General features: G+C 38.6%; 1 protein-coding gene across 1 annotated transcript in view; it reads left to right on the top strand.

The window, feature by feature from the left end:
* C1H1orf87 (chromosome 1 C1orf87 homolog) overlaps window positions 1-17,478 on the top strand; it is a 160,647-nt gene that overhangs the window by 88,606 nt on the left and 54,563 nt on the right. Inside the window, 3 exon segments of the mRNA XM_057547167.1 lie at window positions 11,485-11,673; window positions 13,047-13,162; window positions 16,873-17,038. Of these exon segments, the coding sequence (XP_057403150.1) occupies window positions 11,485-11,673; window positions 13,047-13,162; window positions 16,873-17,038 (471 nt within the window).

Raw genomic sequence — 17,478 nt, 5'->3', positions numbered from 1 at the left:
TAGCTAATATAATTAAACAAGAGAAAGCAATCACAGGCATAATAATTAAAAAGGAGGAAGATCTCTTTTCAGATGGTAAGATTATATATATAAACTCTCACAATTTCTAATGAAGAAACTATTAAAACAGTAAGAGGGACTTCCCTGATGGCCCAATAGTTAAGAATCTGCCCGCCAATGCAGGGGACACGGGTTTGATCCCCGGTCCGGGAAGATCCCACATGCCATGGAGCAACTAAGCCTGTGCACCGCAACTACTGAGCCTGCGCTCTAGAGCCCGTGAGCCACAACTACTGAAGCCCACATGCCTAGAGCTCATGCTGTGCAACAAGAGAAGCCACCGCGATGAGAAGCCCTTGCACTGCAACGAAGAGTAGCCCCCGCTCACTGCAACTAGAGAAAGCCCACATGCAGCAACAAAGACCCAACGCAGCCAAAAATAAATAAATAAATAAATAAATTTATTTATTTAAAAAAAGAACAGTAAGAGAATTTGGCAAAATAGAGTTATAGCATTAATATCCACAAATCAATGGCTTTCATATATATATATATACACACACACACACACATACGTACATACAAAAACTAGTTAGAAAATAAAATGGAAAACACCATTTACAATAGCAAATAAATACTTAACTAAATTAACTAAATAAATAAATCAAATACATAGGTATAAACTGAACAAGAAATAATATCCAAACATTTATGAGGAAAAATATAAAATACTCCTGAAAAACATGAGTATATTTGAATGATGGAAAGGCATGCTATTATATTCTTGTACAGAAAAAATTAACATCATCAATTTCTATCAAAATCCCAATGACCTTTTTTGTATAAACATAAAAACTCATCCTAAAATTCATATCGAATCTCAAGGGACCTTGAATATCCAAAACAATCCTGAAAAAGAACAAAGCTGGAGGACTTATACTTTCTGATTTCAAAACTAACTGTAAAGATACAATAATCAAAATGGTATAGTACTGGCATAAAGACAGACATATGGACCAATGGAATAGAATAGGGAGTCCAAAAATACACCTTCATATATATGCTGAAATGATTTTTTTTTTAGATTTATTTATTTATTTATTTATTTATTTTTGGCTGTGTTGGGTCTTCATTGCTGTGCGTGGGCTTTCTCTAGCTGTGGGGAGCGGAGGCTACTCTTCATTGTGGTGCACGGGCTTCTCATTGTGGTGGCTTCTCTTGTTGCAGAGCATGGGCCCTAGGGTGTGCGGGCTTTAGTAGTTGTGGTGCATGGATTCAGTAGTTGTGGCTCGCAGGCTCTAGAGCACAGGCTCAGTAGTTGTGGCTCACAGGCTTAGTTGCTCCATGGCATGTGGGATTTTCCCAGACCAGGGCTCGAACCCGTGTCTCCTGCATTGTCAGGCGGATTCTTAACCACTGTGCCACCAGGGAAGCCTGAAATGATTTTTTGACAAGGATGCCAAGATGATTCAATTGGAAAAAGACGGTTTTTTCAACAAATCGTACTGGGAAAACTGGATATCTGCATACAAAAGTATGATCACCATATACAAAAATTAACTCAAAATGAATCTATGACTTAAATCTAAGATATAAGCCTATAAAACTCTTAAAAGGAAAAATAGGGAAAAGCCTTCACATTAGATCTGGCAATGATTTCTTGGATCTGACCCCAAAGGCACAGGCACCAGAATAAAAAATTGACAAACTGGATTTCATGAAAATTTTAAAATGTTGTGCATCAAAAGACACTATCAAGAGAGTAGAAAGGCAGCCCACAGAATGGGAGAAAATATGTGCAAAACATATATCTGATAAGGGGATTAATGTCCAGAATATACAGAGAACTCCTAAAGCTCAACAACAAAAAAAAAACCTGATTCAAAAATAGATAAAGGCCTTGCATAGACATTTCTCCAAAGAAGATACACAATGACCAATAAGCACATGAAAAGATATTCAACATCACTATCACATTAGCGAAATGCAAATCAAAACTATAATGAGGTACCACCTCATACGCATTAGGATAGCTACTAGTAAAAAAAAAAAGAAAGGAAAAAAAACAGAAAATAACAAATGTTTGCAAGGATGTAGAGAAACTGGAACCCTTGTGCACTGTTGGTGAGAATGTAATATGGTACAGCCGCTGTACAGCAGTTTCCCAAAAAGTTAAAAATAGAATTACCATTAGGTCCAGCTAGTCCACTTCTGGTAATACACAAAAGAGTTGAAAGGAAGGTCTCAAGGAGATATTTGTACAGCCATGTTCATAGCAGCATTATTCACAATAGCTAAAATGAAGAAGAAACCCAAATGTCCATCAACAGATGAATGGATAAGCAAAATGTGGTGTATGCCTACAATTGAATATTATTCAGCCTTAAAAATGTAGGAAAGTCTGATACAGGCTACAACACAGATAATTTTCACATTTGCTAAGTGAAATAAGCCTGTTACAAAAAGGCAAATACTGTATGGTTTACTTATGCAAGATACTCAGAGTAGTCAAATCATAGAGACAGAAAGTAGAATGGTAGTGCCAGGGTCTGAGGGGAGGAGGGAATAGGCAGTTGTTTAATAGGTATAGAGTTTCAGTTTTGTATGATGAAAAGAGTTCTGTGGATGCATGGTGGTGATGGTTGCACAATAATATGAGTAGACTTAATACTACTGAACTGTGCACTTAAAAATGGTGAAGATAATGAATTTTATGTCATGTGTATTTTACCACAATTCTGAAGAATGGGAAAAAACATGAACAAAATCAAGATGTCAATCCTCCCTGAGGTAATTTATAAACTTAATGTGATTCCAGTAAAAATAGTATCAGATTTTTGTTTTGTAAATAGTCAAATTGGTTATAAAGTTAATTTGAAATAATAAACAAGCAAGAATAGTCAGTAAAACCCTGAATAGAAAAGCAGTGGGTACATAGCTAGCATTACCAGATATAAAATGTAAAACCTCTGTCTCTAAAATAGTGTTATTTTGGCACATAAATAGATGAGACTAATAGAATTGAAAAAAAAAGTGAAGAAATAGACCCAATGGCATATTGCAATTTTGTGTATAATAAAGATGACATCACAAATTAGTAGGGAAAAATATACTTTTTAATAAGCAATATAGGATTATCTAGCCACAGAGAAAATTTTAAATCGTATATATTCTTCACATATTATACATGTAACGATGTATACCAGGATGAATGCCAAATGGATCAGGGAATTAATATACAAAATAACTGCAGGGGCTTCCCTGGTGGCGCAGTGGTTGAGAATCTGCCTGCCAATGCAGGGGACACGGGTTCGAGCCCTGGCCTGGGAAGATCCCACATGCCACGGAGCAACTAGGCCCATGAACCACAATTACTGAGCCTGTGCGTCTAGAGCCTGTGCTCCGCAACGGGAGAGGCCGCGATAGTGAGAGGCCCACGCACCGCGATGAAGAGTGGCCCCCACTTGCCGTAACTAGAGAAAGCCCTCGCACAGAAACGAAGACCCAACACAGCCATAAATAAATAAATAAATAAATAAATAAATAAATAAATGGATCATCACGTTTTTAAAAAAAAAAAACCACCTTGAGATATAATTTCTCACCTATTACACTGGCAAAAGTCCAGAAAATTGACAACATACTTTGTTAGAAGGTAGAGAAAATTTAAAATGGAACAACCACTTTGGAAGGAAATTAGGCAATAATCAGCAAAACTACTTATGTATGAATTTTTTGACATGAAAATCTCACTTTCAGAAATCTATCCCAAAGGTATACTGGAAATATGTTTAACAATTTATGTAGAAGGTATTCATTGCAGCATTACTTATTATATCAAAAACTGTAAACAACCTAAATTTCCATCAACAAGGGACAGGTTGAAAATACTAAGGTACATCCATACATGGAATATTATAAAAACTTTAATAAAATTGTAGAAAGTAATGAAGAATATCACTATATATATGAATCATATATATACACACATATACATATATATAATTGGATATATCCATACTATATATCATTGTATGGAATAATATAGCTAGATATACTATTAATTAAACAAAAGCAAAGTGAAGAAAAGTATGTAGATTATGCGTCTAAATATCTATTATTGCTTATGTTTTTAAAAATGAAGGAATTAATAAAAACTTTGTTTTTTAAAAATGGTTACCTATTGGGACTAGAGGGAATATAATGGAGGGATCGAGAATAGAAACCACAAATCTCTGACTAAATCTTGTTCTCTAGATTTGGCTTTGGAACGATTTAAATATTTTACATAAATATAAAACTAACTTAAATGTTTAAAAACCTCAAGCCCTAAAAATTGAAAACAAAATAAAGTAAGTCTGTTTTAGTTATCTATTGCTGCATAACAAATTGTCTGAAAAGGTGACCACTTAAACCAATAACCATATATCATGTCTCACTGTTTCTGAGGGACAAGAATCCAGGAATGGCTTAGATGAGTAGTTCTCGCTCAAGGTCTCCCATGATATTTCATGCCAAATGTCAGCAGGAATGCAGTCACCTGAAGGCTTACCCAGGGCTGGAAGATCCACTTCTAGGTCCCTTTGAGTGGCTATTACAGATGCCTCAGTTACTTGCTGGCTGTGGCCAGAGATATTGTCTCTTTTCAATTTGGGCCTCTCCATAGGGCTGCTTGTGACATGGTATCTGGCTTCCCCAAGATAAATTATCCCAGAAAGAGGGAGAGAGCGAGAGAGCGTGTGTGTGCACAACCAAAACTGAAGCCCCAATGTCTTTTTAATAACCTAATCTCAGAAGTGGCATACCATCACTTGTACAGTGTTCTTCCATTGGTTATCCAGACTAATTCTAATTAAGTGTGGAGGGGAAGGCCTGCACAAGAACATGAGTACTAGGAGGCAGGGATCACTGGGGCCGCCTTGGAGACTAGCTACCACGTGAACCTATGTATTAATTGACAGCAAAGCCAAAGAGCGTGGAACTATTGTAAATAACTTTAAAACATAATGACTTCATTGTATGTCTCTAGTGGGGTATATACTCTAAGGAAAATTTTTTTGAAAAAATACCTTTAAAGGTTTTCAGTAACCATTATGTTGATATTGTTCTTCTGTATGTGTACTGGGGATAAAGCAAATGAGACACTATCTTCGTGGTTTTGGGACTTGGAATTTCTAGTGTAGGAGAAATGAAATATAGCTATAATATTGATGAGACAATATAAAACTCCTATACTCCTACATCTGATTTGGAAATATCAGTATGAACTCTTTTTTAAAAAAAAAATACATTTCTTAGCCTTGTCCATTGAAAAATGTAGAAAAAATCCCATGTGAATGAGCACCCTACCACCTGCTTTGTGTTCAGTAAATTCTAAAGGCTGATTCCAGCTTTGAGCCTGTAACATCTGCTTACACCAAAAACAATGAAGATACCAAAGACCTTCCAAGACTTGTCAAGAAAAGACTCAGAATCTAACTTAAAATGGCTCCCACTACAAAAAAAAAAAATTAAAGGCTCCCACTAGTCAAAGTGGGACATTTTGGATATCAATAAAAATAATAATTATAATAGATTTAAAGGCATTCAATATGTTTAAATCCATAAGTTTACAGTGATTTTTAAAAACAAAAACAAAAACAATTGGTCACCTCTGAAGAAAGCGAGGAGACAAACAAATTTTAAATTAGTGCATTAAAGAATCAAGCATTTATTCAATGTGCCTTTTCTCCACAAACTGTATCTTAGATAATGGTTGATAAGGGACAGTCTCTCTTTAGAGAAATATTACTACCAGTAAATGAGAAGTAATAGTAGAGTGAGAATACCACTATTTTCTAAAATCCTAACGAAAAAAAATGGACTAAAGCAATGATTATCAGTGCCTGTGAATATCACAAAAAGGAAGACAACCTGACAGCATTTGCTTCCATGGGAAAATATACCAACTATGAAACGATTGAACTTGACTGTGATCAAGATTCTAGATCTAACTGCTGTTTTACAGGAAATATATGGGCCAATTTGTTAAACAGCAACAAAATCCAGACGGTGGAAAACTTTACAGGGCAGACAACTCAGCTTCTTCAACAAATAAATTACAAGGGAAAAAATGTGAAAAGAAAGGTGGTGGGGGGGTAGGAAGAACTAGAAATTTTTTTTTTTTTTTTGGCTGCATTGTATCTTCGCTGCTGCATGCGGGCTTTCTCTAGTTGCAGAGAGCAGAGGCTACTCTTCATTGTGGTGCACGGGCGCTAGGCTTCAGTAGTTGTGGTGCATGGGCTTAGTTACTCCGCGGCATGTGGGATCTTCCCAGGCCAGGGCTCAAACCCATGTCCCCTGCATTGGCAGGTAGATTCTTAACCACTGCGCCACCAGGGAAGCCCAGGAAGAACTAGAACTTTTGAAAGATGTAAGTGATATTAGCCAGTTGCAATATGTGGATATTATTTGGCTCCTGATTTGAATAAACAAACTAATAATACTATTTATCAGATAATTGGGGGATTTTGAACACTCACTAGGTAGTTGATGATATTAAGGAATTACTGTTAATAAGGAATTTTTTAGTGTAATAATGTCATTGTGGTTATGTTTAAAAAGAATCTTTATCCTTTGGTCAGTGGTTCACAAATTTTATTGTGCATTAGAATTACTGGAGTACTTGTTAAAACACAGATTTCTAGGCTCCCAACCCTAGAAATTCTCATTCAATGGGTCTAGGGTGGGTCTTGAGAATTCACATTTCTAACAGGTTTCCAGGTGAGGCTGAGGCTTGTGACCCAAGGACCACACTGTAAAAATCACTGCTTTATAAATACATGCTCAAACAATGCAGATGAAATAATACACTGTCTGGGGTTCACGTCATCTCTGGTGGGGGGTGATGTGGATATAAAGAAACAAGGTTTTCAGTTGATAACTGAAGCTTGGTGATGAGTATATGGAGTTTCATCATACTATTCTCGCTACATGTGCCTATGTGTAAAGTTTTCCATAATTAGAAGTTAAAATTTAAATAAAATATAAATTTTACAAAAATAAATAAGCCAAATGATTAACTCTAATATTTACTGTATTAATATGTTTAAAGTATATATTAAAATCATATATATATTAATTTGGAAATACTATTTTTTCAATTCTACATTTCTCAAAAACTATCAAATATTTTACATGCATCTTTCTCATGGTTGTATTTATTATCACTAGTGTCCTTTTTTGAGCCATTTAGCAGCCTTCTAGAATGCATCAAGACCTTGGCCTAAGTTATTTAAGAAATAGAACTTTTCAACTCTGCATTTAATGCTGTCTCTCTAAATTTTCACCCAAGTCACAGCTATCCATTGCCTAATATTAAGACAGTTTGTTGTGTTCACTTGTCTTGGTGCAGAGTATTCATGTCTTCTACAATATAACCACTTAAAAATAGTTTTATTTATAAGCCATCTCTTTAAAAGACTTGTTTACACTTCCAACACTTTCAAGTTCTAACGCCCAAGGACAGTTGCTGAATCTGTGTTAAATTTCTGTGCTTCATTTGTACCGATTCTTTGAGGTCAATATTACAAAACTAGTGTCGCTCAAAGTTATTTCAGGCTACTGTGTCATCCATTCCCAAGCAGTATTTTTTGATTCAAAGTAAAACAAATGAGAGAAAGCTGTAGTATCAGAGACTTATAGGTACTCTGACAACTCCTGAAGTCAGAAACATAGTGATTCTTGATCAGAATTTCCCATTTTATCTTCTTTGACACTTTAGGAACACTGTTTGCTTTTGAAAAACAGCCCAGGATGATTTATATCAGTGAAAGGAGAAGCCTGAGGCCTGGCGTGCCCTTGGCCTGAACAAGACATCGTCATCATTCTGACACTGTCTTTCTTGGTTTCTTCTTCAAGTTCAGTGTTTTTCTTGACGCTGGGAGTCAGCAGGATACAAGAGAGTCCTGGCCTTCATAGGGTTCTAAAGAAGCATTTATCAACACATCATTCTCATGGAGTCAAGGTGTTCTTTAGTCCCCTTTATTCCCATTTATACACCAAATTTACTGAGTGCCTTTATCTTTGGCACAAGAGATACAGGTGAACAAGGCAGGTATGATTGCTGACCGCCCCTCATAGATCTTTTGGAAGGAGATACACAAAAAATAGCAAACAAATTCATAATATAGTTGTACAATATGCAAAATATTTAAAATACATTATGGCATTCATTCTTCACAGCATTCCTGGGAGCACAATATATTTTCCCCTTTCCATAGGCAAGGCCATAAAATTTAGTCTGTAATGTCTAGGCCAAAAGATCTATGAGGGGCAGTCAGCAATCATACCTGTCTTGTTCACCTGTATCTCTAGTGCCAAAGATAAAGGCACTCAATAAATTTGGTGTATAAATGGGAATAAAGGGACTAAAGAACACCTTGACTCGATGAGAATGATAAGTGTTGATAAATGCATCTTTAGAATACTATAATATAGAAGTGTATCAATTCTTAGAGGCAGAAAATATTTATATGTACCTGAAAATATAAATATTTTATATTACAAGTAATTTATAAAGAAACATATTGTTCTGAGAACACTATGTCTGAAATACCTAACTAAATACCTTGCAGAATGAAACTGTTCTGTGGACGGACTGTGGAATCGTTCTCATCCCAGAGGAAAGGTGAAAAGCAGGGTCCAAATCTTTTTTTTTTTTTTTTAAGTATTTATTTATTTATTTATTTATGGCTGTGTTGGGCCTTCGTTTCTGTGCGAGGGCTTTCTCTAGTTGCGGCAAGTTGGGGCCACTCTTCATCGCGGTGCGCGGGCCTCTCACTATCGCGGACTCTCTTGTTGCGGACCACAGGCTCCAGACACGCAGGCTCAGTAATTGTGGCTCACGGGCCCAGTTGCTCTGCGGCATGTGAGATCTTCCCTGACCAGGGCTCAAACCCGTGTCCCCTGCACTGGCAGGCAGATTCTCAACCACTGCGCCACCAGGGAAGCCCAGGGTCCAAATCTTATCTGCACAATTTACTAGGGAGTAAATTTTGGGCAAGTCTAACCTAGTCCTAGATCTACTAAAAACATTACCATGACTCCCCACTGCCCTCAGGGTAAAGCACAGATACTAACAAGAGTTAAGGCTATTCACCTCCTTTCTCCTGCCTCCCTCTCCAGCCTTGCCTTTTGTCTTTCCAAAAACTTAAGTGATGCTCTGAGAACATCCATTACACTCTTTTAGGCACGTCTGTGCACCTTTGAGGTTTTCTACATCCAGTTTCCTTTTCCTGTACTCTTCCTTCTTCTCTTCTCCTCTTTATTCCCCTTTATTCCCATTCCGTCTATCACGGAAGTCTCCACTCCTTAGCCTATCCAAATCTAGCTCATATTTCAAGCCTAGACTTAAATGTCATTGCTTCCAGACCTGGACCACCAAGTCCAGGTTAGATGGACCCATGGGCTGTTCTAATAGTGTCCCTTACCATCCCATGGTGTACCAGCACAGTCGCTTGCCATGCCTCTCTTCATCTGCAAGCTCTGTGAGAGCAGAGGCCATATCTGTTTTATTCACTGTAGGGCCTAGCACAGTGCCTGGTCTAGCCTAGGCAAGCCATAAATATTTCTTAAATGAAGGAATACAGTTACTTAACTTCTGTAAGCCTCAGCATTCCAAATATAAAAAGGTACAAATACTACCTACCTTATAGTGTTGTTGTACGGATTCAATTGAATGATATAAACAAAGTACTCATATGGTACCTTGTTAGAGAGTATGTGCCCAATATATGTCTTGTTATTATTATGCTTATTTTAGAACCCTCTGCCACTCCTGCTCACTCTGCCCACTCTAGAGACCCTCTTGAATTTTCCTTAAAATATTTCATGACTATACAGCATCTGTAGGTTGCTATTCATACTGATAGGTTATTCAATATAACTATCAATTAAGTACAGACACTCAGTTTTCAGATCCTTCTGATAATGTCTCCTTTCAATTACTTGACCTTAAAAATAGCCATGTGATTCAATTTGTACCCAGGATTTTATTTTAATCAAGTATGGCAAGGTGACACATATAGAGGCAACTGCCTTTGAAAGAATGTATTATTTACATTTCCCAGTGAAAAGGGGGCATGCCACACCATGCAGGGCCACATGTAGAAGCACCAGAGTCAATCAAGAGGCAGAGGAGTGAGGGGAAAGCACAGGCCACAACCTTTACTGGGGTTTCCATGGGAAAGGTAATGCAGGGCAGGGTAAATAGACCAGAACTGGCTGGTTTGAACAATTCCAGTGGGCTTTGGGCCCACTGGAGGCCCAAAGAGGGGCTGTCCCCAGTCTGATATCTGGACCTGGGTAGATTTAGGGCAGGGGAAATATTGGCTTGGTGTGTGAGAGTTAGATAAAGGAGGTGGTTGGAGATATGGACTTAGGATTGGTTGGTTCACATATTAAAGATGTATTAACAGGCAAGCTGCTTACTATCTCTAGGAATTAGTTAGCCCTTGAAGGGGCAGTCTCCTCCAGCCAGCAAGGTCCCCAAGATGTCAAACCATCATAAAATACAGAAAATAAAAAACATTATTAATACATCATACACCATGGCATGAGGAAATGGGATTTTATCATTGACCCTTGTTCCATCATTTATTCTGTTGTAACCTTTAATAACATTGCTCTTGGAGTGTAATATTCTGGATGTTTTAATCTCTTCTATTCCATTCTTGACAAAGCTCACAATTGCCTTTGCTGCCCTTCTTGAATCTGCTAATTGAAACAGCCCAAAGATAGCCCTATCTCTAATAATAGCCCTCCATTTGCCTATAAACACCTTATGGTCTACCTATTTTTTCTTTGTCACAGACACCTTCTTTATTGCACAAATGAAAAAGTGTCTAATTGTCCATTTATTTATCAAACTTGTGTTAATTGCATAATGATGAAGTTAATGCTGAGGTAACCTTTCTCTTCTGTGGGGATTCAATGACTCAATGACCACATGGGCTGAAGTCATTTGGAACTGTGAATGTGTTTTAAGTATTTGTTGACTCGGACTTCCCTGGTGGTGCAGTGGTTAAGAATCCACCTGCCAGTGCAGGTGACATGGGTACGAGCCCTGGTCCGGGAAGATTCCACATGCTGTGGAGCAACTAAGCCCGTGCGCCACAACTACTGAGCCTGCGCTCTAGAGCCCACAAGCCACAACTACTGAGCCCACATGCCACAACTACTGAAGCCCACGCACCTAGAGCCTGTGATCCGCAACAAGAGGAGCCACCGCAATGAGAAGCCCAAGCACTGCAATGAAGAGTAGCCCCCGCTAGACACAACTAGAGAAAAGCCCGCACGCAGCAACAAAGACCCAATGCAGCCAAAAATAAATAAATTTATTTAAAAAAAAAAAGAATTTGTTGACTCATTCATATTCTCCCTTTTTTTCTCTTTCTCTTCAACCACCCCTTCTGATCCTTACTACCATTTGTCTGTTTCTTTAAGATTCCCAACCAGGAAAATGTCTACTGCAGCTCTGTACCAACTGGATACCAGTCCCTGTCCTATATCCATGGCCTCCCCAGGAGAAACCTTAGAGACTCGTCCTTAGAACAGATGGCAAGGGGCAGCTCTGACCAACCCAATATGTGTATCCTAAGAGTTGTTGGGCTGTTTTCTATTGTGGTTGAAGGGGTATTATTTGTTGACTGTATATTTTGATGTGAAACAGATAATAAGAAGGTCTGAGCATGGACTGGTGGACACCACACTCCATATGTCCCATCAGCTTTCAAGGAAGCTTCCCTGAGGAGTTCACAGGCAAACCTCAAATGATTCTCCTGAACATTGCATCTTACTTCCCCCTTCCTCCTCCCAGATCCAATGGGTCTCTAAGATTTGTTATTCTAAATTCTCATATAATCAAAAAATTATGTAAAAGACAGATGATACACATTAAGCTAAAGGAAAATATCCTAAAATAGGAAGAAATACTACCAGTGGATAAATCCCTTGTGAGCATGTGTTGATGGAAAATCAGGCCAAAACCAATCTCATAGGGCTAATCTGAGGATTTAGTAGTATAATAAATGCAAATTACCTGGTCTCATGTTTAGCATTTAGTAGGTACTCAAATAAATGTTAGTTCTATCTCCTGCCCATCCCTAATCTGTGAAAATAGAATCAGTTGTATATTTATGAGAAGTATTTAGCAATACAATATCAACCTATTAGTATAAACTCTCTGAATCTTCAGTTCAAGCCAATTCTCCAACCTGAGATCTAGTTTCTATCAGGACCTTATCTGGCTTCCCATCCCCATGCTATGCCCTCTACTGCCCTGGCATTGTCTGCCCACCAGACCAGAGTCCCTCGCATGTCATCCAGCCCAGCAATGGAAATGATTACATTCTTTTAGTCCTTTCCTATGTAAAAAAAAAAAAAAAAGTCTTGAGTTTTTCACCTAGTTAAATAAGGCCTTGCCCCTCAGTAATCTGACTATATCTGTTGAATATATCTATGTAAGAGATGTGTGTGAGAGAGAGAAGCTAGAGGCTAGGTTATGCTGTTGTAACAAATTGCCCCAAAGTTTCAGTGGCTTAAAACAATAAAAGTTTATTTTTCATAATGAGTCCACCCCAGGGTCTTCTCAGTACCATCATCATCTTAGCTCCAAACCCATGCTGATGAAGCATCCACTCTGTAGGATTTTTGGAAGTGATGGCAGAGGGGAAAAAGAAAGACCTGGAGGGTGTCATGTCAGCAGTTTAATCCTCAGCCCAGAAGTAGCACATGTCACTTCTGCTCACAACTCACTGGCCAGAACTGGTCATCACCCTACTCAACCACAAGACAACCAGGAAGTATTATTTTACCGTATGTCCAGAAGGGAAAATAAAATGAATAGTTGGTAAAAAAAAAAAGCACTAATAATTATTATATTTTAAAACCTGTTTTTAACACTTTTAATGCTAAAACTTTTCCAAATACATTTTATCTCAGCAGGCATCTTCTTTCCCCTACATGTAAATTAAATGGGGATGTTCTGTTTGATATTTAATTTTCAGGTGAATTATGAAAAGCTACTCTGGTTTTTAAAAGTTGCAGCTTCAGATGATCCACAGCAAAACAAAAGAGTTGAGGACAGCAAGGTGAAAGAAACTCAGGGTGGTAGCCATCAGAGGTACTTTTCTCCCTTTTTGTGGGTATAGTGTTTGTAGACTTCAAGAGCTGGCAGGGATTGTGGAGGTCATACACTCGAAAACTTCACCTAATGCAGAATCACTTTGTTCTTCAACAACAGTTGGCTTCTGCTTATAGTTTTTTTTCTCTCTTGTACTCAGGCCAGCATAGAAAGTTATTTGCAACAATTACCAGCTTCTTAACATCAAGCAAGTGTCTTTTTTATGAAGTTGCCATGTGAAAATGAAAAACCTCATTATGAAATAAGAAATGAGTGTATACTTGGGGGGAGCTACAGTTCATACAGTATGATTCCAGAAATATGTTCAGTCAGTGAACTCCTGGGTTACAGGCACTAGCAGAGAAAGGTTTGAGGTACAGAAATCAAAAATTCCTTCACATAATCTCAAAGGAAAGAAATGACTCAACGTAAAAATAGGATGTGAGGAATAGCATTAGAAATGAGGCACAGTAAAGCATGATAGTCTCTGTGTTCTCCACGAAAAATGACAAAGTGCAGTGGTTAGGAGCATAACTTCCATTGACAGAAGCCTGGGCTCAATTCCTGTTTCTGCCCATTAGTGGCTCTGCAACATTTGGCTGGTCACTTACCCTCTCTGTGCTTCCATTCTCCAACTGTAAAATGGGAACAATGATAGATTTCCCTTCACTTCATAGATTGGTAAGAGGAACTGAGTTAGTCAATGCAAAGTTCTTACAAATAGTACCTGATAGATAGTAAGTGCTATATAAGTGTTTTTTACTATTTTAAACTATCCTACCAGAAGACACTCTTTCCGTTACAAATAATGTTATGTAGTGGTTAAGAGCCATGGCATTGAAGTGTATCACTTCACTCTAGGAAAAAGGCACAGTGTCCTATAAAAATATCCCTGGGCCAAGTGATAGACTTGATTCCTTCCTATGATTTGCCCTTTTTGACTGCAATACTTCATTCAACACACATTCATTGAATGCCAGCTGCTTGCCAGGCACACTTTGCTGAGCACAGTGAATTCAGAGATTGGCAAGGCCCAGTCTCTCCCTCAGGGGCTCACAGTCCAAAGAAAGTGATGCTGCCATGTGGGTACACCAGTCAACTATCACTTGGCGCAATTGCCCTGCTGAGAGCTGTAAAGCCCTGGCAATATTTAATAATCAGCAACCACACTTCATATAGAACAGATAGTGAGATTTGTGCCCTGAAGGGTAGTAGATGATGCACCAGAACATATTGCCACTTATTGGCAGATATGGGTCTTACGAATCCTAGACAGAAAACTTTTCCTGAGTCTATAACCTAGACTAGGTTATATCTCTTTGCTATATGACCCCATAGCCCTTTCCCTTTATAACAGTCATTGTGCTTGTAATTACTTCTTTGACATTTGAGGTTAGGAATGGTGTCTTTCCTGGCCAACTCAGTGTCCAGCATACTTCTAGCATAGTTCCTGGCACATGGGAGATGCTCAATAAATATCTGTGGAATGTCATTGGCACTCCAGTTATCCAGAGAGCTTGCATCACTTCACTCGCAGGGACATTTGGGTATCTACTGTGTAGAAAAGGTGCATAAAGACATCATTTTGAATTCATCAGAGAAGGTGCTGCTCTATATAAACCAGACAGTGTGTTTATGGAAGTGCAGGACTGATGACCTGTAATTAATCCAGGCTCTTTGTTAATTAATGTATAGCTCAGAAAAAGGCCCTCCCCGGTTCCGTCAGGTAGAGCCTTATATGGGGGCACTCTGTGATGTTTAAAAAGCCTCCAGCATCACCAGTGGCAGCAGGAGTGGCAACGGCTCTCATCACCTAAGTTGGACCAGATGAAGTAAACTCCTGCAGCAGGTTTTTCTGCGAAATCCACCAGCTGCAGTAAATGAGTTCCATATAACACCTGCCCATTCCGTGTGCTGAGCCGAAGGCCAAAACCTTACGAATTCCTACCCACAGGAACTGGTGTTGCAAGAAAAGGAAAGAGGAAGGAAAACTTCTGATTCAAATCTGGGACAGATACATCAGATTGGTAAGGCCAATCTGCACAAGATCCACAGGATATAGGAGCGAAACAGACTCAGCCCACGTCTTACGGAGCAGTCTACTAGGGAGGAGGTCAGACAGGAAACAACAGCTGAAAGAATAAGGAAGCAATTGCAACTTGAGGGAGACTTACTAAGGAAAAGAACAAAGAACTATGAAAGAGTCTCTCAAGCAGGGGGTTCTGGAGCAAAAGGAGGGCCGCCGGTGAGCCTCAATTCCCAGTTCCTCATTCAGGGACATCATATTGGCAGTTTGAAATCAGCCACGGTGGGAGTATTGGCACCATGAAAATTAGTAATGCTACAGATTAGGGCTTTATCTTGGAGAGCTAGTCGTTAAAGATTTACCAGCACACCACTGAAAGGAAACTGATTTACATGAGTGGAGGTTGGGGGATGTCATGGAATGTCCCTCTAGGGAAGTGGCACTTAAGTTGAGGGAGTGGAAATAAGGAAAAGCTTCACTGTGGAGAAGATAGTGCAGCTTGGATCTGGGAGGACACATACATTTGAATGTTAAATGAGTAAACATCTCAAACTAGTTTCACAAAATAAATGACTATAACATTTCATCACCCTATTGGTTTTTTGCCAATTATTTAAAGTAACAATAGTCAGTTAGATACACTATTTTAATAACTACTTACATTTGCATGCCAGACGGTAAGTAAATGATTGTTCCCAAACATTTTCTGGGTTTTCCAGATACAAAGAGCAGAGTCGAGGATAATGCAGGAAGTTCACCTGTTTCAAGATTTCCTTCTATATAGATTCCCTGGTTACAGGGATCTGGTAGGATCTGCTTTGCTTTGCTTGTGGTGATGGACAGTTTGGAAATTTGATTTGTTATCAATAATTATCTGGGCTTAAGAAAAGTAAGATCAAGCAGGAAAAGTAAACTACTATGGTCACTTCTAAGTTTTTCTAACCTGGATAAAAAGAGTTAGTGGATTACAAGTTTTGGTCTATGTTCTAGTTCAATTGGTTGGTACCTCTGGGAGAACAGACTGTGGGACTCACTAGAGTGGAACAGACTTTAGTTAATCTATGCAATCTCCACATGTAGTCCCATGACGAGTTTTCCCAGATTTAGAAGGCCTTACTAGGTGGGTCCTCTCATTCCACAGTATGTATTGGGGTGAGAGGTGTGGTGTGAAAGCACACAGCAGCTTTTTTTTTTTAACATCTTTATTGGAGTATAATTGCTTTATAATGGTGTGTTAGTTTCTGCTGTAGAACAAAGTGAATCAGCTATACATATACATATATCCCCATATCCCCTCCCTCTTGCGTCTCCCTCCCACCCTCCCTATCCCATCCCTCTAGGTGGTCACAAAGCATGGAGCTGATCTCCCTGTGCTATGTGGCTGCTTCCCACTAGCTATCTATTTCACATTTGGTAGTGTATATAATAAGTCCATGCCACTCTCTCACTTCGTCCCAGCTTACCCTTCCCCCCACTCCCCGTGTCCTCAAGTCCATTCTCTACGTCTGCATCTTTATTCCTGTCCTGCCCCTAGGTTCTTCAGAACCATTTTTTTTTCACATCTTTATTGGAGTATAATTGCTTTACAGTGCTGTGTTAGTTGCTGCTGTAGAACAAAGTGAATCAACCATACAGCTTTGAGTGGATAATCTTTTCACAGCCTTTCTCCTGCCTCTCCAAGCAGTACTGCCCCTTAAGACTCCAACTCCCAGTCAGAAGTGAACCACCACCTGTTGGAGATCTTGAAGATGGCACTAAGGGCAACCAAGGGCAAACTCAACATGGAGAATCTCAACCGGAGTTTTCGAAAAGGAGATCGCTCGTTCTCTGGCTACCTCCCCCGACCCAAGGTAACCAAAATTAGATTTCAGATTCAGTCATCTCTAGAAGGCTACCTCGGGGCACTAGGTTTATAGTAAGAAGACACAGTTATATTATTCACTAAGAATAATACATACTGAAATACATAACTGGCTAGCTTTGAAAGTAGGAATGCATATATACTATGTAGGTTCTAGGAGCATTTATATAATGTAAGTTCAATATTTATTGTGTAAGTCTAATAATCATTTCCCAAATTTCAATCAACCAGGAAGAAAGTGATGTGCTAAAGAAAACAGAATGTTTACAGTAAAACATTTCCTCTTCCTGTTTTTACATCTAATCCCTTATAGATAAATTGGCCATCCCTTTGGAAATCAAGCAATATCTTGTTTAATAGAAATTTAAAGTGATTAGAAGACACTAAAATTCAAATTAAAAAAAAAGAAGAAGAAAAAAAAAAAGAAGG

This window comes from Balaenoptera acutorostrata, chromosome 1, assembly GCF_949987535.1.
Source record: "Balaenoptera acutorostrata chromosome 1, mBalAcu1.1, whole genome shotgun sequence".
NCBI lineage: Eukaryota > Metazoa > Chordata > Mammalia > Artiodactyla > Balaenopteridae > Balaenoptera > Balaenoptera acutorostrata.
The sequence above is the reverse complement of the archived record's forward strand: the minus strand, read 5'-3'. Positions and strand labels throughout refer to the sequence as shown.